Source organism: Silurus aristotelis, assembly GCF_946808225.1.
Source record: "Silurus aristotelis genome assembly, chromosome: 6".
Taxonomy (NCBI): domain Eukaryota; kingdom Metazoa; phylum Chordata; class Actinopteri; order Siluriformes; family Siluridae; genus Silurus; species Silurus aristotelis.
Window position 1 is genome coordinate 13,419,725 of NC_139579.1, and position 24,315 is coordinate 13,444,039.

At 41.1% G+C, this 24,315-nt stretch overlaps 3 protein-coding genes across 3 annotated transcripts in view; 2 read left to right on the forward strand and 1 right to left on the reverse strand.

Annotated features, from left to right (window-relative positions):
• ngly1 (N-glycanase 1) overlaps positions 1 to 1,352 on the forward strand; it is a 6,452-nt gene extending 5,100 nt beyond the window's left edge. The window contains exons 11-12 of the mRNA XM_083543293.1: positions 7 to 184; positions 727 to 1,352. Coding sequence (XP_083399419.1) covers positions 7 to 184; positions 727 to 908 — 360 coding nt within the window. The 3' untranslated portion in view covers positions 909 to 1,352. The remainder of the gene's footprint in view (positions 1 to 6; positions 185 to 726) is intronic.
• Positions 1 to 24,315, reverse strand: part of LOC310727135 (V-type proton ATPase subunit C 1-A-like) — a 207,806-nt gene that overhangs the window by 36,177 nt on the left and 147,314 nt on the right. The window lies entirely within an intron of this gene.
• On the forward strand, positions 2,138 to 24,153 carry top2b (DNA topoisomerase II beta). Its single transcript, XM_083543166.1, has 35 exons — positions 2,138 to 2,719; positions 4,508 to 4,696; positions 4,802 to 4,892; positions 6,109 to 6,172; positions 7,721 to 7,866; positions 8,744 to 8,841; positions 9,218 to 9,430; positions 11,109 to 11,282; positions 11,442 to 11,543; positions 11,655 to 11,792; positions 11,922 to 12,060; positions 12,308 to 12,465; positions 13,298 to 13,423; positions 13,503 to 13,613; positions 13,699 to 13,804; positions 13,908 to 14,017; positions 14,701 to 14,793; positions 15,265 to 15,379; positions 15,593 to 15,714; positions 16,303 to 16,451; positions 16,605 to 16,836; positions 16,949 to 17,083; positions 17,249 to 17,449; positions 18,366 to 18,561; positions 19,059 to 19,150; positions 19,490 to 19,645; positions 19,839 to 19,922; positions 20,092 to 20,289; positions 20,574 to 20,733; positions 20,819 to 20,980; positions 21,338 to 21,536; positions 21,637 to 21,725; positions 21,979 to 22,071; positions 22,774 to 23,000; positions 23,655 to 24,153. Exons 1-35 carry the CDS (start codon positions 2,678 to 2,680, stop codon positions 23,808 to 23,810), a joined length of 4,866 nt encoding a protein of 1,621 aa, XP_083399292.1. The 5' UTR covers positions 2,138 to 2,677; the 3' UTR covers positions 23,811 to 24,153.

The window sequence follows — 24,315 nt, forward strand, 5'->3', positions numbered from 1 at the left end:
TTTTAGGTATACCTGGCTCGGACAGAAGGCTCTTCTGCAGGCCGGCTGTGTTGGAGGATTGTTTGTGCTCCTGTGGGGATGACCATTAAATCGGTCTCGGTCAGAGCCATAGGTCAAACCTTCCACTCTGGAGCTGTCCGCTGCAGAATAAACTCCTCCCAATCCAGCATAGAGTTTCCTGCAGGTATAAACAAAACAATCACTTCTCTATAGATCGTTCAGAAAACCCAAATATTATGAGGCGTTGTAATAAATATGAAGTTATGTCTGTTATTATAGCCATAATAATGCAGAAACGCTTTATGCACTACATCTATGATGCACATTTCAGTGTTTAGTGGACACCTAAGCATAACCTCCACTTTCCTGGAAAGATGTTCCACCAGATTTTGGAGTGTGTTTTTGGAGATCATGGTTTAGAGCTCTAAAGCAGCAGATCTTCTGTTTCAACACCATGTAAAACGTATCCTCATGCTGGAACGAGTTTGTGTCTCCTAGTTTACGCGAAGGGAAAATTTCACGGTTCTGCATCTGAAGACGTCCAAAACAATCGTGTTTAGCAGATTTAGTCTCCCAATACGTTTGACCCTAGTGTGTATCTTCAGAGTGTGAGCAGATGGTAGCGTGTGCATCTGGAATCACTTTGAGGTCCAGTTATCATAGAGTAACTCATCAGTGTCTCCTGAATCTTTTTTTTTTTTGTTGTTGTTGTTTTCCCACCCCCAGACGGTGAAATGCACACACCGACAGGCCCGAAAGGCTCCACAGAAGTGATGGTAGAAGCCGAGCTGAGCGGAGGGGACGGAGATACCGCGTGGCAACACGCCCAGCTGTTCAGACAGAGTTTGAAGGACATTGAGACGTCCTCGTTTGAGATTCTTGTTGAAATGGAGGAGGCTAAAGTGTAGTGTACTTCCACTTTTGGTTTCTGGGGGGATCGGGATCTGGGAAATCCAAGCACAGTCTCACTTTTTAAATGATGCTCTACTCGTAAGAAGAGTTTAGATTAAATACGAGATAGAAAAGTGCCCTCTGACGTGGCATTCTGTATAATTCTAGTTATCAATAAGGGACGCATCAGTACTACTTTTGATATCCAATAGCAGAACCCTGTATCTGGTCTCCTGTGAATCGTCTTCAGGGCGAGCGGAAGCGTTCTAGGACACGTGTAACTGTAACAAATAATGTGAACTGATCGTTTGCCAATAAGGTGTAATGATCAATACCTCCACTGTGTCAAACCTCTTATGGATCATTTTCGGTGGGGACATGCGACACTCTGACCTTGGCGCGTTTCTGTTTGTGGAATTGTCCTTTTGTTTTAATGATTTTATTAAACAAATTGTACAAGTGTCCAGAATATTATTTCACGTTGAACTTCGTGACCTCGCCACATCAACGAGTGACTTTATATCCGTCTTTGTCTTTCTTTGTGCATCTGTCTGGGTTTCTTTTTGCAGCTCTCTCTCTCTCTCTCTCTCTCTGTCTCTGTCTGTAGATTTTTCTGTATCCATGTCTGTGTCTCGGTATCTGTCTTTGTGCATAATCTGTGTCTGCCTGTAACTTTATCTAAATCTTGTGCATCTGTCTGTGTCTCTGTCCCACTTTATAACTGCCCATTGGTCACCCTGTCCATTAGACTGTAACTGTGTGTGTCAATGTCTCCATCTGTCTTTTCATGTATCTATCTATTTATCTACACACAAGGTATGAACTTTTTGAGCATCTCATGCCACATTTAGACTCAATATGCTCCTCTAATTCTCTCCACTCTTTTGGGAAGATGCTCCACTAGATTTTAAGAGTCTATTTCCTGGGGACAGCTGTGTTCATCAGCCACACAGGTGTTTATAAAGTCAGGTACTGTTGTAGGTGAGGAGGCCTGGGGTGCAGTCAGTGTTTACATTCATTCCAGATGTGTTCAATAGGGGTGAAATCAGAGCGCTCTCTCTCTCTCTCTCTCTCTCTCTCTCTCTCTCTCTATATATATATATATATAAATAAGGCGTTAATTGTTTTTTTTACCTAGTCGCCGGCAATTTCTTCCTATTGGTCGACTCGTGAGCGCCTCGCTTTCTCTGCTCCTCTCCTATTGGCGGACTTGGGGTGTGCTGCTCTGCTATTAGTCTGTAGGGAGTTTGGGGGCGGATCCCTTTTTGGGACTGTGTTCCGGACGGAGCACCGCAGCGCCAGTGTTCTTGTTTGTGAATGAAAACCCGGTGTCGGTGTTCCTGATCCCCGCGCTACACCTGAGGGGGCAAAACACACACACACAGACACTCCTCTTGTTTAACCTGTACTACCATGTAATGTAAACATCAGGCGCGCGTGTGGGTGTGAGAGAGAGTGAAAGTGTGTGTGTGTGTGTGTGTGTGTGTGTGTGTGTGTGTGTGTGTGTGAGAGAGAGAGAGAGAGAGAGGGAGAGGAAGAGAGAGGGAGACACACTCAGCGCTCAGGCCTGCTCCTGTCCCGCGGCTCGATTCTAACAATAGCCGTAGTCCGCTTCACTTGTCGGGGGAAAGTCTCTCCGTGCCCATGTGAGTCCCGTCCGAGCCCCGCACTCGTGTCTCCTCCGGCCGGCCGGCGCACATGGAAGGCGGTTTCACGCCATAACTGCGTTAAAAGGGACGAGGAAACACTGCTCGGGTTTAACACCTCGGAGAGACAATAGGAGAAAATGTCTCACAGCGGTGCAGGAAGCGGAGCGCTGAACTGGGTGGTGAGTAAAAATACAACCTGGTCATGTTGCTGAAGGTGTAATAAGTGTAATAAAGGTGTAATAAGTGTTATAACCCCTGTGTGTGTCCGTGTGTGTGTGTGTGTGTGTGTGCGCGCGAGCTCTCTGAGGTAACTTAGCCTCTTGCTAGCATGTAGTATAATGCTAGTTCAGTGATTACAAAGAAAGCTGTTGAAAATCACTTTAAATGCAGCGTTATATCGCGGTATAGCGTTTATTTTCATGTTCTAAAATATAATTTCCTCGCACAGGTTAGTTTTTGATTGTTTTTCAACGCGTATTGTTATTAATTTTACTCAGATGCTAATAAGCTAAGCGGCGCTCCTTTTGTTTAGAGTCTCACTGGAGCACCGGGTGCACCCCCCCCCCCCACACACACACTTATTTCTTTATCATATTTAAATCTAATTATTTTACAATACAATTAAAATGAGAACTAATTATGAATGAAATGTTACAAATAAAATACGTGTTTTGATTGTAAAGATCGTCGGAGTGTCAGAAATCCTGGACTGTGAAATACAATATATTATGCGAAGGGTTTTATTATTAAATATAAAACTTTCTTTAACTAAAATAAATCTGAAAGAGCCGTAAAACACAGTAAACACCTTTATTTGTGTAGTTATTGTGTGATCTGTTTATTAGCGATACACACAGGAGCACAATTCTGTAATAAAAACTCACAATTAATTTAATATCTATAGCACCTCGTCACAAAATCAGATTTTACCGACATCAATAGTTTATAAAGTTGTACGAAATGTAAAATTGTACGTTTATCCCTAATCAGCGAGTGACTGTGGTGAAGGAAAACCGGCCCGAGAGTTCACGAGGACAAACCCGGAGAGGAACATCATCCTAATCTTCGCTGCTGTTCCGTCATTGTCGATGTGTAACGTTCGATCGTGGACTGATCTGTTGTATAAGATTTTTCAAAATCAATTCCACTCTGAAATCCATCCCGAAAGTTCTTGAGTTGCTCAGTAACTTCGTGGAGCTTTAAATTGGTCACGTGGAAACATCCTCAGGTGCACGGCGTGGTCTTTATCTGAAGAGTTCTTCATCCTGAAGAACTCTTCAAACGAAACTCTCCTAAACAAAAGTTTAAGTTTAAGTTATAATAGTGCAAATGCACAAAAACAGAAGTGTGAGCATGTGTGGAGTGGGTAATGTAACATCGTAGAGCTCCATAAAGTCCTGCAGAAGAAGATCTGGTCCAGAGGTAGTCTGGATGGGAATGTTTTCAAAAGAGCCAATGCATGTACGTGCATCAGGGCTGGTTTTGTTCTAGGTGGTGGTTTTTTTTTTTTTTTTTTATGAACTCGACACTCGAGGATGTGAAGAGGCAACGGAACTACTCATGAAGACACACTGATCATGTTGGAGTGATTTTCTAATCCGGTTCACTGCTATGCACTAATCAGTTAAGGCGTGATATTGACTGATGATGTCAGATGATACTTGAAAGTGTGTCCTGGAATTATACATACACCTGGGATCTTCTTATACATCCACCCGAGATCTTCTTCACACACTCCAACAACGTCACTTGATTTGGAGCATCCTCATGCTGGACCAGTGATCGGAGAGGAACATATTTGAAATGTAGATATCATGGTGGTGCACAGCTCAGGTTATTGTGTCTACTCGTGTCTGCGTGGGTTTCTTTCACGTTATCTGGTTTCTTCCCTAAAACATGTCTGTAGTCTGATTTAGTCGCAAAAAGTCATGGAAGCATGTCTAATACCGTTCTCATCGTCACAACAGACTCTCTTTGATAAGAACAATGGCACCAAAAGAGAGGAGGCGAACGGCGAGGGCGGGAAGAGCGAGATGTCCAAGAAAGAAAGCTCCAAGAAGATGTCGGTTGAGCGCGTGTACCAGAAGAAAACTCAGCTGGAGCACATCCTTCTCCGCCCGGACACCTACATCGGCTCTGTGGAGCCGGTCACTCAGGTGAGGCCCAAGTTCTACAGCGGCTACGAAACTAAACACAGCTTCTGATTGTGATACGTAATTAATATGAGATTATCGCACGCTCATTTCACGCTGTTCTTCCAGCAAATGTGGGTTTTCGACGAGGACATTGGGATGAACTTGCGAGAGATCACGTACGTCCCTGGACTGTATAAAATCTTTGATGAAATTCTTGGTAAGTCCATGTTACATCCAATATTAGTTACCTTAAAATGTTCACCATACGTGTATTATAGAGTATAAACATGCTATAGCGCCTCATAGAGCCCAGTATGCTTTTCTATTACCAGTCTGCTTCGCTTTGATTCCAGAAGGTGCACTTGGCTTACATCATCAAAGCATTTTTTAATATTAATATGAGCAAATAAGAAGATTATTGGACCGATTCCAGTATCAGTATCATTAGTCGATTTATTGTTTAAACCAGGGGTCTCACGTTTTTTTTTTCTGTGAGGGCCACATCATTTTGTTTTCTTTAACAGGGGGGCGGTCGGTCTGTAACAGAGCGGAGTGACTAGCAGTGTTATTATGGAGATTTTAATATGATTTTAAATGTATTATTATTATTATGCCTCCTAACGCTAGATTGATTTATTATATTCTTCTGCACTGTACAGACAAATTATTCGAGAAATATATCGCTAATTTAAAGAGCATTATTACTGTCATCTTGACATTTTTTTATATTCATTGCTATTGAAATCAGAACATTTAATTATTCATATGCATATGTTTGATGGGTAAAGCTAACAAATTATTAGGCTACGTTAATAAATAGAGGTGGATTTTACCGATAGCTATGCTGGATCGTACTTTTTTGATAATCGATTAATCAATAATAATTGGATACATAAAAAACTATAACACTCGATTTAAAATAGTACTGAAATTTATATATATGAAAAAATTTCTGAATCATGAAAATGTGCTAACGGATATAATAACATTTTATAAACAAAAAAATGTATATAATAAATATAATTAGATCATTAACAAATTGTAAATAATAAATATAGCGCTCTCCGTGTAGCGCGCCGTCTCACGTGTAAAAACAGTTCGCCTCTAGAGGCCGCTCTTTGCCAGATATCGAAAAAGAAATATTTAATTACTCAATTAAAATGAACTAAGAATCAATTTGGTTTAAAGATAACCTTTATTATGAAATACAGCTATGACCCCTGGTGTAGGATGTATTTATAGTACAGTCCCAACTTTTTATAAACCAACGGTCGGAATTATAAAGCCGTCTCTATTCTTCGCCACGAGGTTATAAAGAAACCTGTGCGCTCTACAGACATTTATTCCCGAAGCGTCTCCGATCGGTGTTACGCCTAATGACCCGGTTTATACATGGATCCAGATTTATCCTCGTTTTTCTTTGCTCCTCACAGTCAACGCAGCCGACAACAAGCAGCGAGACAAGAACATGAACAGCATCAAAATCACCATCGATCCGTGAGTGCCTTTTTTTTGTTCCCCCTTCATTCTCCTCGAGAAGCTGAAGCATTTCAAGCAAACATCCTACTACTTAATGAATCATCTCGCGAGGTTGCTCCCTTGTTCCCTACGCTCTCGTGATAAATAAATAAAGACGACAGCTTGCCCATGTTGCAGCGCTACATTAAGGCAGATTGTTGTTTCTTTCTTCAGCGTGTTTGGAAGTGTTTTTGCAGCAGGGAGCTATTCAAATGTCCACTGATCCTCCTCTTACTGTTATTTGTTTGTTTGAACCCCCCCCCCCCGGAACAGAGCGTATCAGGATGGCATGTGGGCTTCCCACAGGCTCGTTATACTCGCAGAACGAATCTCCTTTACCGCAAAGAGACCGTGCTGTTGTTTCTTCCTCTGCACCGTGCCGCTTTCGCAAACAGTGTTAAGACTTTCCAAATAAGACACCGTAATTTATGAGCAAAAGTTTTAGGACACCCGACTTTCCCATTCATGTCTGGATCTTCTCCAAACTGTTACCACAAAGTTTGAGGTACACAATGCCTTCGAATGCAGGAGCATGAAATTATTCCTTCATTTCAACTAGGAGACCCAAAACCTGTTCCAGCATGACAATGCCAGATCCATAAAGATATGCTTTCCATGGGTTGGACTGGAAGATCTCCAGCTGTAGAGCTCAAACCCTACTGAGCATCTTTGGGACGATTGTGAACAATGAGTGCACCCCAGACCTTCTCACCTTCTCACCTACATCAGGACCTGTGGCTTAATAAATCACCACAACCACACTCCAAAATCTAGTGGAACACCTTCCCAAAAGATTGAAGGTTATTATAACAGATGGTCCAATCTTGTGGCCAGGTGTCCACTCCCATTCAGGGTTTTGTGCAGGCTGAGATGTGTTTCTTCTAACGTCTTTTTATAAATGAGGTGTTGCACACGAAGATCTTGTTCTCCACCACTCTGTCTGAAAAATCCCAGAAGATCTGTGGTGTCTGGAGAACTCAGACCAGCCCATATGGCAGCAACATATTTTCAACCCCGAGCTCCTGACATGCAGCTGCACGTTTTTTTTTTTTTTGTTCAATAACTGCACGAATACGCAGGTGTGCAGGCGTAGCGGTTAAAACGGAAACTGATTGTTGAACGAAATAAATAAATACGACCAGTACGAAGGCTCCCTGCTTTATAAATAACGGCTAAACTCAGGAGAACGCCAGAGTGCAGAACATTCCCAGGTGGTAACAAGAAGCTGTAGACGAGAAGCACGTTAATGAACACATTAGATATTTAGCTGAGCAGTTTCTCATCCTAGAGAGGGTGATATGAAGGAGAAACGTACCAGAGGGAGACAAATAACGAGCTGATGGCATGCAGACTAGTCATTTCACCTTCATAATGCGTCAGCCAACCATGTCCTGCACACACACACACACACACACACAACACAAACAAATCAGCATATTACCACACATCTTATTTACCCCTCACTATCCTTCTCACGATGCCTGTACCTTTCTCTTTTCTATCTAACGTGTGTGTGATTTCATATAGTGAGTCCAACACTATCACCATATGGAACAACGGCAAAGGAATCCCCGTGGTGGAGCACAAAGACGAGAAGATGTACGTCCCCGCTCTGATCTTCGGACATCTGTTGACCTCCAGCAATTACGATGACGACGAGAAAAAAGTCACAGGTAACTCGCTGCATCGCAAAACAGCAGGCCGCTAAATAATACACGTTATTCGTGCCGCCGTTTTCAAACAACCCTCCCCCCCAACCCCCCGAGGCGAGTTTCTGAAAATAATCGTCCAAATTATACATTAAATCATGTTGAATATATTTCTACACAAACAGCCGTTTAAATGCGTTTTATACACAACAGCACTTATTTCATATAACGAAAATTCTATATATATAAAATAAAAGTCCAATATATCTAATAATTAAATATATTAATTCACTATATGGATAAAAGTCCTTATCGAACACCCCATTTCACATTTAGTCCCCACTGTGCTGTGGAGATTCATTCAGCCAGTCTGGTGCTGATGTAGGTGAGGAGGCGAGGAGGTCTTGGGGTGTGGTCAGCGTTCCATTTCATCGCGAAAGTCTCTAAGGAACACAGGGTTTTAAAAGATCTATAGCGAGAAGATCTTCCTCTCCAACCCATGTGAAGAATATCTTCATGGAGCTGGGTGCTTTGCCCAGCTTTGCCTGCTGGAACAGGTTTTGGGTCTCCTAGCTCAAGTGAACAAGATTTATGACTTTAGAATTGCGTACTTTCTGCTTTGAGGTAGTTCGGAGAAGAACCGCACATGGATGGAAAAGTCAGGTGAACCAATACTTTGGTCCATGTGGAATGGGATGTTGAAAAAAAAGCACAAACGAATCCTACGGTCAGGTGTCCACAAACATGTGTATCTGAATTATAATTTGTGTAGCAAAAAAAAACGAGTAATCAGTATTCAGTACGTAGTCTCATGCCTGCCCTCTTTCAGCCTGGACCCCTACACACACACACACACACACACACACACATTAAATTTGTACGTCTTATCTGTGTCGTACAGGTGGAAGGAACGGCTACGGTGCTAAGCTCTGTAACATATTCAGCACCAAGTTCACAGTGGAAACGGCCTGCAGAGAGTACAAACACAGCTTCAAACAGGTACTGGGAAAGCCACATTCCTGTGAAATATACATTTTACCACGAGAATAGACGTGTGATGGAATGACGGGGGTTTTATATGAATTTGATAGGGTTGTGTGACTTGCTGAGGTGAGTACGGTGTGTGAGATTATCATGGGTTCGCACAGGTATCATCTATGTGGTGGTGGAATGAGGTCGGGTTTTCACTCACAGGTTCCTGGTGGTCTTTAGTTAATATTTTTTTTACACCAGATTGGATACTGTTAAGAATTGACTGTTGATTTTACTATTAAAATCCGACTCTCTGTTTCACGAACTATCGTTATGGATTTTCGAGTGACCTTCCGATGCCGTGGCGTGTTGAGAAATGATCTTTTGTTCTGTGCTCTCCAAGACATGGCAGAACAACATGACGAAAACCAGCGATGCAAAAATCAAGCACTTTGAAGGGGACGACTTCACATGCGTCACGTTCCAGCCTGACCTCTCCAAGTTCAAGATGGACAAGCTGGACAAGGATATCGTCGCTCTGCTGACGCGCAGAGCCTACGACGTAGCTGGGTCATGCAGGGGCGTCAAAGTCATTCTCAACGGCAAGAAGCTGCCTGTAAGTCTCAATGCTCTTCATGAAGGACATCAGATTCTGAGAACTGTATTATATAGATCAGCCATGACCTTGTGTTTAACATCAGACATCGACACAGCGCTACTTTTATACATAAATAACACTGATCCTTAACTATCCATTTCCAGTTTAGTCCTTCATTCATAATACCTGCATGCTAATTAGGTATATCTCTAAATTATCAGCATGTTTCACATCATACTAAGCTGTCAGCCCCTGGTTACGTCCGATCCGAATGAAGTTGATGCCTTCAGCTCATTTTATTTCATATTACAGCAGCAGAAAAACTTAAATGTTTGGATAAGTGACATGACTAAAACATCTGCAGCTGGAGGCTGTGGTTTTATCATTTCCTTTATGGATGAAAACAGTCTTGTTTCTCAATCATTCATCACCGTACGCAGCAGAGCACAAATTCTAACAGTTATTACTATTACTACTAATAATAATAACAATCCAGATGGCACGAATAGAATGTATAGTTTCTTACAGGGCCACATCGAAAGAATAAAAATGTTTGTATTTTATTTCCCTATTTCGACGTTTTTTTGGTTTATATATTTTTTTATGACCGTTCCTGCCTACACGAATTTCCTACACGTATATTTTAGTCTATTTAGGTTTTTTTCTACCCGTTAATAAATTTCAATATTTTTATTGAAAACAAAGAACAAAAGCTCATCATGGCCGTTACAAAGTCAAGGCAAAACAATTTCCATAAATGAATTCACACTCACCTCATCTGTATGTGTACACAATCCATTTATCTAAAAACTTAATACATTTTCCCGAAATTTAGTCTAACAATAGATGTAAGTTTTATAAACGAAAAACCGCGATAAACGGACGCCACCCAAAAAAATGCTATTTTATGTATACGGTACTGTACTGTATTAATATTTTGCTTCATTTTATAACTAATAATAATATTTTTATTAATAGATTCCATTATTTCAAAATAAAACTCCATAAAAACAATTCCCTATAAGTGTTTGGTCTATCGTGCGCTCCACGAGAGGCCGGGAAAACCAACCAAACTAATTATTTATGTGGCAAATGCAATGCAAAAGCGGGGGATTACTGTAGTTCATTTACGATTCCCAACCATTCGTCTCTCGTTGGAGAATCAAGGAACCATTTAGGTCTTGTGGCTTTCTGTCTGCTTGCTAAAAGTATTTTTAATACGTTTTAGGTATTTTTCTGAGGTACGATGTAATAAATGAAAAATCCAACCCCAAATTTTTTCCAATTTCCGCTGGGTTGTATTCTTGAGCATGCCCAGAAAATATGGAGAGGATTATCCTCTGAGGTTCCACATCACCTCTAACAAAGGTGCAGGTTTTTGCTGTTAATTTGGGATTTATTAAGAATCTTCTTTAATTCTTCCATCCAAACTATATCATATATACTATATCCTATAATGTGTATTATAATAATAACATAGTAATGCACATTATTGCGTTTAGTTATGTGCGTAACTCGTAGCATAAGAACGTTTATGTCTCCAGTGTCTGTTGTATAAGAACAATAAAGCACTTTGGATTTTTTTGGAAGTTTATACCTTGTTTTTGGATTTATTTATTCCCGAATTGCATGTTGTGTGTGAGTGGGGAAATAATCATCTACCCGGATTTTCCACGTCATGCGTCTCCGCTCACAGGTGAATGGCTTCCGCAGCTACGTGGATCTGTATGTGAAGGACAAGCTGGACGAGACTGGCGTGGCTCTGAAGGTAGTGAACGAGGTGGTGAACGAGCGCTGGGAGGTGTGTCTGACCATGAGTGAGAAGGGCTTCCAGCAGATCAGCTTCGTCAACAGTATCGCCACCACGAAGGTAGCCGGAGCTCTGAGCGATATGACCATAAAATATTGATTATTGTGATGTGAATGATCGATGTCGCGATACGATTTATTTTATCTTATCGCCTGTCCCTATGTGCCTTCATGTCAGCCCTGTGGGCCAGGATATAATTTTCACTGCCTCTTTTGACAGGGTGGTAGACACATCGATTATGTTGTCGACCAAATCGTGTCAAAGCTCATCGAGGTGGTGAAGAAGAAGAATAAAGCAGGAGTCTCAGTAAAACCATTCCAGGTTTGGATTTCGAATCATACCACGAGTATTGAGATGCTCGGGCACATTTTGGATCGTGATTGATTTAAAATCATGCACAGCACGATGATGATGAAATCGTTTTCGTTTTAGGTCAAGAACCACATCTGGGTGTTTGTGAATGCTTTGATCGAGAACCCGACTTTTGACTCTCAGACTAAAGAGAACATGACTCTCCAGACCAAAAGCTTCGGCTCTAAATGCGCTCTCTCCGAAAAATTCATAAGAGCGGTAAGGCACCGTTTGATAATGAGGTTGAAAACCTTTAGCTTTATTAAGTTTGTACATGATGCTGGACAAACACACGCGCAATACTGAGTGTAATTAGCTGTCAGTAACCGCTTTCTTATTGCTGTTCAGGCTACGAACTGTGGCATCGTTGAGAGCATCCTGAACTGGGTGAAGTTCAAGGCTCAGACCCAGCTAAATAAAAAGTGCTCTTCAGTCAAGCACAGCAAGATCAAAGGCATCCCTAAACTGGATGATGCTAACGATGCTGGTGAGTTCAGACAGCTTGTTTTTTTTTTGTGTACGAATGCTGGGACATATGGTGGTGTGAAGCCGTTCTTTTCTTGAAGGCACTTTGTCTTCTCTTACAATTCCTGAATATTCACAGTCGAGGATACTGACTTTAAATTTATATAAGCATTTATATATATAAATATTTAGCATTTGATAAATATTAATAATAATATTAATAACCCTTTGTACCCATCATCTTGGTGATGTTCTGGACCGTTTCTTAGGTGGGAAGCACTCATCTGAATGCACTTTGATCCTCACTGAGGGAGACTCCGCCAAATCTCTGGCCGTCTCCGGGCTGGGCGTAATCGGACGAGACCGATACGGAGTGTTTCCTCTAAGAGGCAAAATCCTTAACGTGCGAGAGGCCACGCACAAACAGGTGAGCCAAGGTACCGTGATTGTTAGCGTATAGATTTAGATCCGGAATAATCGAGCAGAAGAAAGCACCCTGAAACAACATCGGAAGAAAATCAAGTCTCAGCGAAGAACCAACAGAATGGGGCACTAATAGAAAATCACAAAAAATTAAATCGTGTTAAGTACACAAAATTCACATACCTCGCTTTTGAAGTCACGTTACAGTTAGATTTCGATACAGTTTGGGGGAAGAAACTAAAGAAAACCAACATGTTGTTTTTTATTAACACTGTTTATTATTATTAACATTTGTGAATGTCAACAGTTTACATTTCTGCCTGGTTTAAATAAAAAAATTTAATATTTAGAAATCACGTTTTCATGTAAGTTTAATTGAGCAATTGGTTGAAAAGGCACAAATTATATTGAATAAACGAATAAAAAAGACTATTAAATAGTTTACATTCCATTTGTTAGACCCCATTTGTGAAACACACGTGTATATAAGTGTGTGTTTTACATTGAATGTTTAAATTATCGGAACAATTGCATTTAATTCTATTCGGTACACAGGTGCACTGAATCGAAAGTCCTGCACTGTAACGTTCGATACGAATACATGTATCGTTCCCGCCCTAGTAAAGATTTATCACCGTATAGAGGTGTAGAAAGACAAACAGGACTAATGATTTGTATATAGGAACGTGTTTATGATTACAGCAGCAGGTTTACAGTATCAGTGAAATGAAGGTCCATAACAGTGGAAAGTGAGAATAAAGGAGTAAAAAAAGTGCGTTATATTGCGCTAAGGCACTACGGCATGGCGTAATTGTATTGTTCGTTCTTTTTCGAAGATCATGGAGAACGCAGAAATCAACAACATCATCAAGATCGTTGGCTTGCAGTATAAGAAGAGCTACGATGACGCGGATTCCCTGAAATCTCTACGCTACGGCAAAATCATGATAATGACCGATCAGGTGCGTTACGTCTCAAACACACGTTATCTTTAAAAAAAAAGATTTCTTTAGGATAAATTTTTTTTTTTTGTGTGGTTAGGATCAGGACGGCTCGCACATCAAGGGCCTGCTCATCAACTTCTTCCACCATAACTGGCCGTCTCTTCTGAAGCACACGTTTCTGGAGGAGTTCATTACCCCGATTGTCAAAGTACGAACCGTCGTATTCCGCAACTCGCGTTTTTTTCACGTGTGTTCCGGTTTCAGCTTTGATATCGATTATGCTTTGTGCGCAGGCCACGAAGAACAAACAGGAAGTTTCCTTCTACAGCATTCCAGAGTTCGAAGAGTGGAAGAAGCAGACGGAGAACCACAAAACGTGGCATATAAAGTACTACAAAGGTTCGTTTTTTGTTTTTGTTTTTATTCCAATAAATCGGGCCTTAACAAAATTCCGCATGTCGACGAATCCTGCGATTAATTAACAATGCGTGCGATGCAATAGGTTTGGGTACCAGCACGAGCAAAGAGGCAAAGGAGTACTTCGCTGATATGGATAGACATCGGATTATGTTCAAGTACGGAGGAACGGAGGACGACGCCGCTATTACTTTGGTAGGTTTCGAGGTTGGAATTGACACGGTGCAAAACAGTCTCTATGTAAAGAAACAGGAAGTGGTTGCTCAGTGGTTAAGGCTCTGGGATACTGATGGGAAGGTCAGTGTTTAATCCCCAATATCTCTAAGATGCCATTGTTGGGTCCTTTAGCGAGGCCCTTAACCCTCAGGGTTCCTACGCATTTTTGGAAAAGTATGGAAAAGTGTGAAATTTCCGCAAAGGCTGTGTTTACATTGCACTGTTTTAGACTTGCAGTTTTAATAAAACGCTGTGCATTGACGTGGTTTTGTGTTGATTTGTTACCGAGCTCCCGAATCAACAACCTTCAAGCGATTAATTATTTAGTCATTGAACAGGATCAGAGATTGTAACGTAACGCACGCTATATTCGGAATTAAAAAATCGCTATTTTAGATGTGAAATATGCACAAAGATGCATTTTGATGTCTTAGAGGAAGCACATGACAGTCTACGCCCCTCCTGATTGGTTGCTGTGATCGGTAGGAGTTGGCTGTGACTAAATTATGGACTTTCAAAACATGGACGTAAATGTCGATCTGTGAAGAGTAAGCAGAAGGAAATTTTTAAAGTGGCTTTTAAAAATCTTTTTGTGAGATCTTACAATAGTCTCTATGAAGATAATCATCGTCGTCCTTTACCTGTTTGTCTCCTCCGTTAAGGCTTTCAGCAAGAAGAAGACAGATGACAGAAAAGAGTGGCTCACTAACTTCATGGAGGACAGGCGGCAAAGGAGGATGCACGGTTTGCCCGAGGTAAGACCTTCCAAACCCTGTCCAGGTTTTCATCCCACACCTCACACAAATTCAGGAAAAAAAAAAAAAAGAAAAGTTTTATCCACACCGGAGCATAACATTGTTTGATTTTCCAACATCCCATTTCCTACGTTTTTTCTTATAATATCCTCCCTCCTTCTTATCTAGAAAGATGTTCCAGTAGATTGTGTGGCGATTTCCTGGGGTGCAGTCAGTGTGAAAAATGTACCCCGAGTAGAATTTAAAGCTCTGTACGCAGGTCCTTTGACCATATGGTGTATGAAACAAGCCTGTTAAACAAAATATCATTCTCAAGCATGAAGAAACCACGCTGAGAAGATGAAGCTTTTAATATGAAGGATTTATTTTTATTTTTATTTGTGGACCTGTCAAGATACTTCTCCAGGTAATGAGAATTGAGATGATCAAAGCTCTCATAGTAAAAATTATTTGTGTGTGTGTGTATTGCAGCAATTCTTGTACGGCACCGCAACTCGTCACTTGTCCTACAACGACTTCATCAACAAAGAGCTGATCCTCTTCTCCAACTCCGACAACGAGAGATCTATTCCATCCCTCGTTGATGGTGCGTGTGTGTGTGTGTGTGTGTGTGTGTGTGTGTGTGTGTGTTTTAAATTTGCACTGTAATTATAATACTAATAATGAGCATGAAAGGCTATGAGTACAAACTGTTCTATCTTACCACTTGTATACAGGAAGTAAGTGTGTGTGTGTGTGTGTGTGTGTGTGTGTGTGTGTGTGTGTGTGTGTGTGTGTGTGTGTGTGTGTGTGTGTGCAGGTTTGAAGCCGGGCCAGAGGAAGGTTCTGTTTACTTGCGTGAAGAGGAATGATAAGAGAGAGGTGAAAGTGGCTCAGCTGGCTGGCTCAGTTGCAGAGATGTCTGCTTACCATCACGGCGAGGTTTGTGTGTGTGTGTGTGTGTGTGTGTGTGTGTGTGTGTGTGTGTGTGTGTGTGTGTGCGCGCGCGCGCTGTCGTGTTAATCGGCACCGATAGTTGATTGCTGAAACAACTGGCAGAAATCTTCAGTGGCCTGTAGAGGCAAATCACGTACGCCACGCACTGTTTGTTTTTACACGCGAGGTTTACACGGCAAACGCTATAATATATTTATTACTTATATTTTATTAATTATATACCTATATTTTTTTTCATTTAGCATATTTTAATGATTCAGTGCTGTTTTTTGTTTGTTTGTTTTGTTAATAAATAAAATACTATTTAACACGAAGTGTGTGTTTGTATCCGTATTAAATAAAAAATCGTTTATCGGCAAGTACTATCCAACATAGCTACTGGTAAAATCAGGTGAACTCTATTACTCTCCACGTTATAGTCTTGTTCATGGTTGTTAATTTCTTCGTTTCAAGAATGTTTCCTGTTTGGGCTTATTTTTGGATTTGGAAAGCCATAGGAGATGTTTGGGTCGTAATTGCATTTTTCTGCATTTACCAAATCATGTCCTTATATAAATACCTTATCCTCACCAGCAAGCTCTGATGATGACCATCGTGAACTTGGCTCAGAACTTCGTCGGCAGCAACAACATCAACATTCTGCAGCCTCTGGGTCAGTTCGGTACCCGCATCAACGGAGGCAAAGACGCAGCTAGCCCTCGTTACATCTTCACCATGCTCAGGTTTGTTCATCTGTGAAGAGTGTTCTTTAGATCAAAGGTTCTCAGCTTTGGGTTCTCACACTCGTGTGGAGTTAGATTGTGTTTTTTTTTTTTTTGTCAGACAGCAAAAATTCTGAGATTATTAGAAATTTGACCTTTTTTTCTGTTCAACAGTCCACTAGCCAAGCTTCTGTTCCCACCCGTGGACGCCAACCTGCTCAAGTTTCTTTATGATGACAACCAGAAGGTGGAGCCAGAGTGGTACATTCCTATAATCCCCATGGTGCTAGTGAACGGAGCAGAGGGTATCGGTACCGGTTGGGCCTGCAAGATTCCTAACTACGACCCACGAGAGATCGTCAACAACATCAACCGCATGCTTGAACACCAAGATCCTTTGCCCATGGTAAAAGCCTTATTTCACAGATATGGAAGTGTCAGGAAAGGAAGTTCGCTCTAGCTACATTGGTTTGTAGTGATGATTCAAGTTCTTATGGGTTCCTCTTTCTCTTGTAAAGCTTCCCAGCTACAAGAACTTCAAGGGAGTGATCCATGAACTGGGACAAAACCAGTATGTGGTCAGTGGTGAGGTCTCCGTCCTGGACAAGAACACCATAGAGATCACAGAGCTTCCGATACGTACCTGGACTCAGGTCTGGTCTACATTTTAATTCATATGTTTAGCCTTTACATTATTATAAATAAAGACTCCACAAATGTAAGTTAAGACTAAAGGCCAAGTTTGGCACGACACACTTTGTACCCATGTCCTATGGTCCGATTTGAGGAAAAATTTTCCTTCTTTATGCCACATGCAGGCCTATAAGGAGTCAGTATTAGAGCCCATGCTCCAGGGCACGGAGAAGACCCCAGCGCTCATCTCTGACTATAAGGAGTACCACACAGACGCCACAGTGAAGTTTGTGGTGCGCATGTCTGAGGAGAAGCTGGCCCAGGCCGAAGCAGCAGGCCTCCACAAGGTCTTCAAGCTTCAGTCTTCTCTCACCTGCAACTCAATGGTGAGACTTTTCACACTTAATAAAACACACTCGTGAGCTTATGATGTCATAAAGTTTCATACCTCACCTGGACAAAGCATTTTTTTTTATAAAGCAACCAGAGCTTTTATGGTATCACTTAGTGCTGAATTGAGCTGTTCTGACAAGAGGTCGACCGATAGTGGATTTTACCAATACCTATTTCTAGGTTGGACTCTTAGTAACGCTCAATTGTAAAATAGTACTGACCTTTATTACAAAAATAAAAAACATTAATGAATCATGAAAATGTGCTATTTGAAATAAATTTGAATATATTTCATACATTTGGCAGATGCCCTTATAGAGAGCGACTTCCACTTCCATCACATTCATACAACTGAGCAGATATGGGGTTAAGGGCCTTGCCCAGGGGCCCAGAAATTGTAACTTATTAGATTTAAAACTCGCAACATTAAAAGAAACTGCATGTAGTGTCAGTGACTCGCCTCTAGAGGCCACTCTCAACAGATGCAACACAGAAAAACGATTGGTTTGGATTTTTGCCGATTGTTCCAGCAATCAACTATCGGTGCAGATTAATCGTCAAAACCGATTAATCGATCGACCTCTAGTTCTGACCTTTATTACAGCTCACAAATAGAAGCTTCAAAAACCTCAAAATATATTCTTAAACTGTAAACATTACAAAGTTCACTTTGTATGTACATGAATATCGTGTATATGTTCCTCTCTCGTAGAAAGGCGCATTTACTTCACTGTGAGTTTTTTTTATTTATTTTATTTTAAATTTACAGGATTTTTTAAAGCACCACAAATGTTTCTCTTCCACGCACAATCATGAGCTTTGGTCTTGTCTTTTCTGGTTTAGTCTGAACCGAATTTTTCAAAATGATATCCACTATACAAGTCTCTCTGTGGTGTTCCACGTGTGTAGGTGCTGTTTGATCACATGGGTTGTATGAAGCGATACGAATCTGTGAATGATATACTGAAGGAGTTCTTCGAACTGCGCTTGCACTATTACAAACTGAGAAAGGACTGGCTGGTTGGCAGTCTGGGTGCCGAGTCGGCGAAACTCTCCAATCAAGCACGGTTTGTGCTCGAGAAGATCGAAGGGAAACTTTCAATCGGTGAGATACTTTTATTTATATAACAGAGCTTGTTATTTGGATGGATGGATCGATGGATCGATGGATCGATCTTTATTTGTATTGCATAGTAATGCAGTTTATCACCAGAAGTGCAAATAGTAGTGCAGAAAAATATGCAGATTTACGTACAGCATGTAAATATATATGTAAATATATGTACCGCAAATAAACATAAAGGCAATAGCAGTAAAAAATTTAAAGACACTGTTGAAAAGGTGCAATAAATAAATAATGCTGATGTTATAAACATATAAATTGGGGTATATTTTTTAATAGGTTTACTGTTTAGTCATATCAGTTCAAGTGCAGGCCATAAATCTAATCTAATCTAATGGACAAGGATATTCATAGGCTGTGTGTCTGATTTAATTCTAGACTATGACACTTTAGTGTTTCCCCGTCTGTCATATAATATCAGTGTTTCCTCTCTGTAAATCAGTTTGCTCACAGCGTGTGTAAACATTCTGTCCCTATAGAGAACAAGACTAAGAGGGATCTGATCCGGATGCTGTTGCAGAGGGGGTACGAATCTGATCCAGTGGCAGCATGGAATAAAGCTCAAGAGAAGGTACAAGACACACACAATTAGTGATACATCCTTCATCCTTCGTGTGTTAAAGCAACCAACCTTTTCAGCCAAATGTGGTTCTTCTTCAAACTTGGAGACACACAATTGTGTAACGGCGTCTTTGGATGCATTTGTCCGTTTACTTGAACTAGGAGATCCAAACCTGTTCCAGCATGATGATGCTCTCCTGTTTGGAGGATCTCGTGCTTTAAAGCTCTAAACCTTATTGGACACCTTTGGGATGATTTTAGAACGCTGACAGCTTTTGTCCATATATTGTGTACAGATCGATTTAAAATTCCACTCGATCAATTTCTGTCTGTAATTTAATAATTTCAGGCTTTGGAGGAGGAGGATCGTGACGGCAACGTGAGCGACAGTTCAGTCGACTCGGGTTCCTCGTCAGGTCCCAATTTTAACTACATCCTCAACATGCCTCTGTGGTGCCTGACCAAGGAGAAGGTGGACGAGCTCCTCAAACAGAGAGACATGAAGGTACATTGCAACGGGAAAAAAATCCTTTGGACGACATTCATCTTGCATGCAGTCTTAAGATTTCTACGACTCTGAAATGAAGGACAAGTGTTTGAACTCTCCAATTTGTAGACACTCCCTAGAAGCCCTGCCTATTTGCAACCATCTCATATAAGCAATCAGAATCGATGTGCATTTCGTGCTGTAATTTCAGAAAGCAGAACTGAATGAACTGCAGAGAAAGTTGTCAGAGGATCTGTGGCGAGAAGACCTGGCTGTGTTTATTGAGGAGCTGGACGTGAGTCTTATGCCTTATACATGCTTTACTTAAGAGTGGTAGAAGTAATATTTTAATGTTCACGTGACTATTATGCAAAATTACCGAGTGCAGACATTCTCATCATTTTGATCGTAATAGAATAAAAAAAAAATGAAAATTATGAGCTTGTTAATTTCCTGTGATTCAGCGACTGGAGGAGCAAGAGCGAGAGAATAACAGCATGGGAAAAGCAGTAAAACTGGTTAAAGGCAAAGTGGGCAAGCCTAAAGTGAAGAAAATCCAGCTGGAAGAAACATTGCCATCGCCCTTCGGTCGGCGAATAGAGCCTCAGATTACGCTCGCCATGAAAGCTGACGCCTCCAAGAAGATGACTAAGAAGAAGAAGGTTAGAGAGAGAGAGAGAGAGAGAAAGAGAGAGAGAAAGAGAGAGAGATAGTTTTACAACTATCAGTTATTTCAAATTCACATTATTTTAAGAATATAAGCCTTATGTTTTTTTGCACCATTTTTACTTATATTTATATATACTATATGTAATAAATATATATATTGTTTTTTTGCAGTGGTTAAACAGTAAACATTTTATGATTTGAAATGAGTTCAAGTGTGTGTACATCAGTGTGATCTTCCTCCAGCCACTCTATATCTGTATGTACGTGTGCCTTCCAGGGTGATGCGGAAATGTCAGTAAAGGTGGAATTTGATGATGACGGCATGATGGACGCAAACGGTGCAGCAGGAGACAATTCGCTGATCTCACCGTCTGGTCTGCCGAACCCCGGATCCAAACCCAAAGCCCCTCGTGTTAAAAGAGAGAAGAAGGAACCTGGTAAGGAATAAAATAACATCACAACACATTCCTTTTCACCAATCGAGACATTATAATTTTATACAGCATGGTTTCTCCTAATCAGGAGCTCCAAGACAGAAGAAGACCCCGGGTGTAGCGAAGGTCACGCCTAAGAAGGTTAAGAAGAGAAACCCCTGGTCAGATGATGACGAAAAATCTGACAGCGACCTGGATGACAGCGAGCAGCCTGTTATTCCCAGAGATACGACTTCCAGGAGAGCTTCAGGTGTGTGTTTACCTTTTTCTCCATCTGCTCGCACTGTAGAATCCTTTTACGCTGAAAGCCAGATGATGCAAGTTAAGTGCAAGTGCTGTGTGAACGCATTTCTTCATCCCACACATCTTTCCTCTGGCTACCAGGTTTCATCTTAAACAGATTCTCTTTTCACATTTAGTCTCCATTTGCTGTTATATTACCCTCCACTCCTCTGAGGAGATGTTCCTCTAGATTTCAGAGTGTGTTTCTAGAGATTTGTGTGTCAGTGTTCCAGGGTTGAGATCAAGATCTTAAGGTCCAACCTGTATTCTATAATAAATCTTTATGGAGCTGGCTAAATTCTTTTTTTTTTGTTTTACGTCGCAGCTGCAAAAGCCAAGTACACCTTTGACTTCTCCGAAGAAGAGGAGGATGATGAGGTGGACGCCGATGAAGACCACGATAACGAGCCACCCGCTTCGCCGGTCCGCTCATTCAAGGAGAGCTTCAGCACTGCGCAGAATAACAATGACGAAGAAGAAGATGACGATGATGACATTTTCCCTCCTAAACCAGCAATCACTTCGTACGCGCATGTTTATTTACGTTTATCCGAATTTCATTTTTTTTTTTTTCGTTTTTTTTTCGTTTCTTTTATTCTCATTTCTAAATGGTTGTATTTGTAGGTCTGCACCAGAGGTCAAGAAGAAGAAGGAGCCAGAGAGCATATTCTCTTCTTCCAAACATACCTACTCGGAGAAGAGCAGTGACAGTGGTGTGTGTGTGTGTGTGTGTGTGTGTGTGTGTGTGTGTGTGTGTGTGTGTGTGTGTGTGTGTGTGTGTGTGTGTGTGTGTGTGTGTGTGTGTGTGTGTGTGTGTGTGTGTGTGTGTGTGTGTGTGTGTGTGTGTGTGTGTGTGTGTGTGTGTGTGTGTGTGTGTGTGTGTGTGTGTGTGTGTTTCAGTCCCCAATAGATTTTATACACATTTAAACAGGACCAGATTCACATCAGATTTTTTTTCTGTTACAGAAGCGAAGTCTGACAGTGAAGATGACAGGGACGCGACGTTCTCGTCCTACTCCAGCAGCTCAGCGTTCGAGAAAACATCTCCTGCTAAGAAAGGTTCAACATTTATTATTAAAAAAAAAAAATAGCAGCTGCTACTGCACTTCGTTTTGGACGCTTTGGCCGAAACAGTTGGAACGTTTAATGTAACAAAACATTCAATACACACTCGCTGTTTATTAGGAACACCTGTACGTGGTACAGCTGTTGGTGCCAGATGGGCTGGTTTGGGTATGTTAGAAACCTCCAGGGATTTTTACCCCAAAACACACTCACACACATACAGAGCGGTCTCTGTGGTTACCTCAGAAAGATTGGAAAAACAAAAACATCCAAAATGTAAGTGGCAGTTCGCCTAAGTGAAGAAAGAGCACTGGAGAAGAAAAGCATCTTAGAAAACACAAGTTGTCCAACCTTGAGGTGGACAGGCTTCATCACGAAAATTCCACATCAGGGTTTCACTCCAAGAACAACTCTGAGATTCAGGCTTCCATTTCCAGATCGGGTCCAATCAGGTTCTACCTTGGCTTCCATCATGTTCCAACACTTTATTCATCAAGTTATACATCAAGTTCTACTTCAGGTTTCTGAATCTGAAAATAACAGGATCATGAATCTGAAGGTGTAGAAGTGTTCCCTGAGACTATGATATGATGATGGTGATATGAGTGTTAGTTCCTGGTCTTATTATGCCAAATTTTGCGTCATGGTTTCACGATTACTACTATTATTCACGCTTTTCTCGTTTTCATATTACAGTTAAGAAGCCTTCCGAAGCGGCGCCTAAGCCTCGGAAACCTCCCGCCAAACCTAAGAAACCAGACACCTCTGTGTGGGACTCGGACTCAGACACGGCAGCTAAGAAACCTCTGTCTGCTCCATCACTCAAAGGCCCGGGCAAAGGCAGGGGAAGAAAGAGGAAGAATTCTGACTCGGAGGAAGATTACAACCCTGTGAAGAAGACCGGAAAAGCTCCGCCCAGCAAAGTAAATGGGGACAGGAAAAATGATTCTGTAGCGATTTATTTTATTAGATTGTAAAACTTTATATAAGCGAAGGGATCATTATTTTATTTAAGTTATACAGAATTCATGGCCCCTAATTATATATTTTTTTTAATATTATTTATACAGTGTAGCACACAAATCACTCAGCAGGTGGCCTTTATTCAGTCACTTTACTGAATTAGACACTGAAGTTAATTAAGCCACTCCGATAGATTTGAGTCACTTTATCACATTTAAGTCGCTCATTTGAGACACTCATTGAGACACATTTGAGTCACACTGTTACATTTGATTCACTGTCACATTTGCGTCACTCTCACATTGGATCACTTACATTTGAGTCACTCTCACATTTGAGTCACTCTCACATTTGAGTCACTCTCACATTTGAGTCACTCTCACATTTGAGTCACTCTCGCATTTGAGTCACTGTCGCATTTGAGTCACTGTCGCATTTGAGTCACTGTCGCATTTGAGTCACTGTGTTTCGTTTGAATTACTTTGTTACATTTGAATCACTGTCGCACTTGATTTACTTTTTTACACTGGGCTCACTTTATCACTTGAGTCACTCTGTCTTGTACTAATGTAAAGCGCTGAGCGTTAATGGCAGACGTTTGTGTTTGGGTGCAGAAAATGAAGAAGGCAGCCTCAGACGAGGACGAGAAGGATGTGAACAGGAAGAGTTTCAGTCACCTGGACGCCTCTCGTGACCGGTCAGGACGAGCCAAGAAAGAGGTCAAGTACTACGCCGAGTCTGACGATGACGACGACGATATGTTCGATTAGGCAGCTTCCCAGCACACACACACACACACACACATTCGCTTGATACATCTCCTGTCTTTTGTCCCGCAGACTTTTGTACATTTCTTCACTTGCCAGGTTTTTATTTTCTTTGTGACGTTCGGCGCTTTTTACTGTGTAGCTGTTTTACAATTATTATTATTATTGTTATTATTAATATTATTTTTATTGTTATACAAGTTTTTTTTTCTTTTCATCAATCTGTAATTGTCCTAAGCAGCTTTTAGAATTTTAGACTGCGGTGCTCCAGCACATTTTAAATGTCGAAAAGTTAAGACCCATGTACCTTTTGAGATGAACTTGGAAATAAACATGAACTGTAAAAGTGTTTGTGATCGTCTTTATACAGGTTTATAACAATACCCTATGGTTTCCATAGCAACAGCTGCTTCACAGGGAACTTAAAAATGTCAGCTTCTCAAGTGCTTTGTAACAGTGTTGTTGTAAAGATGATGTGAAGTTTTCACTAAAAACCTGTTCCATAACA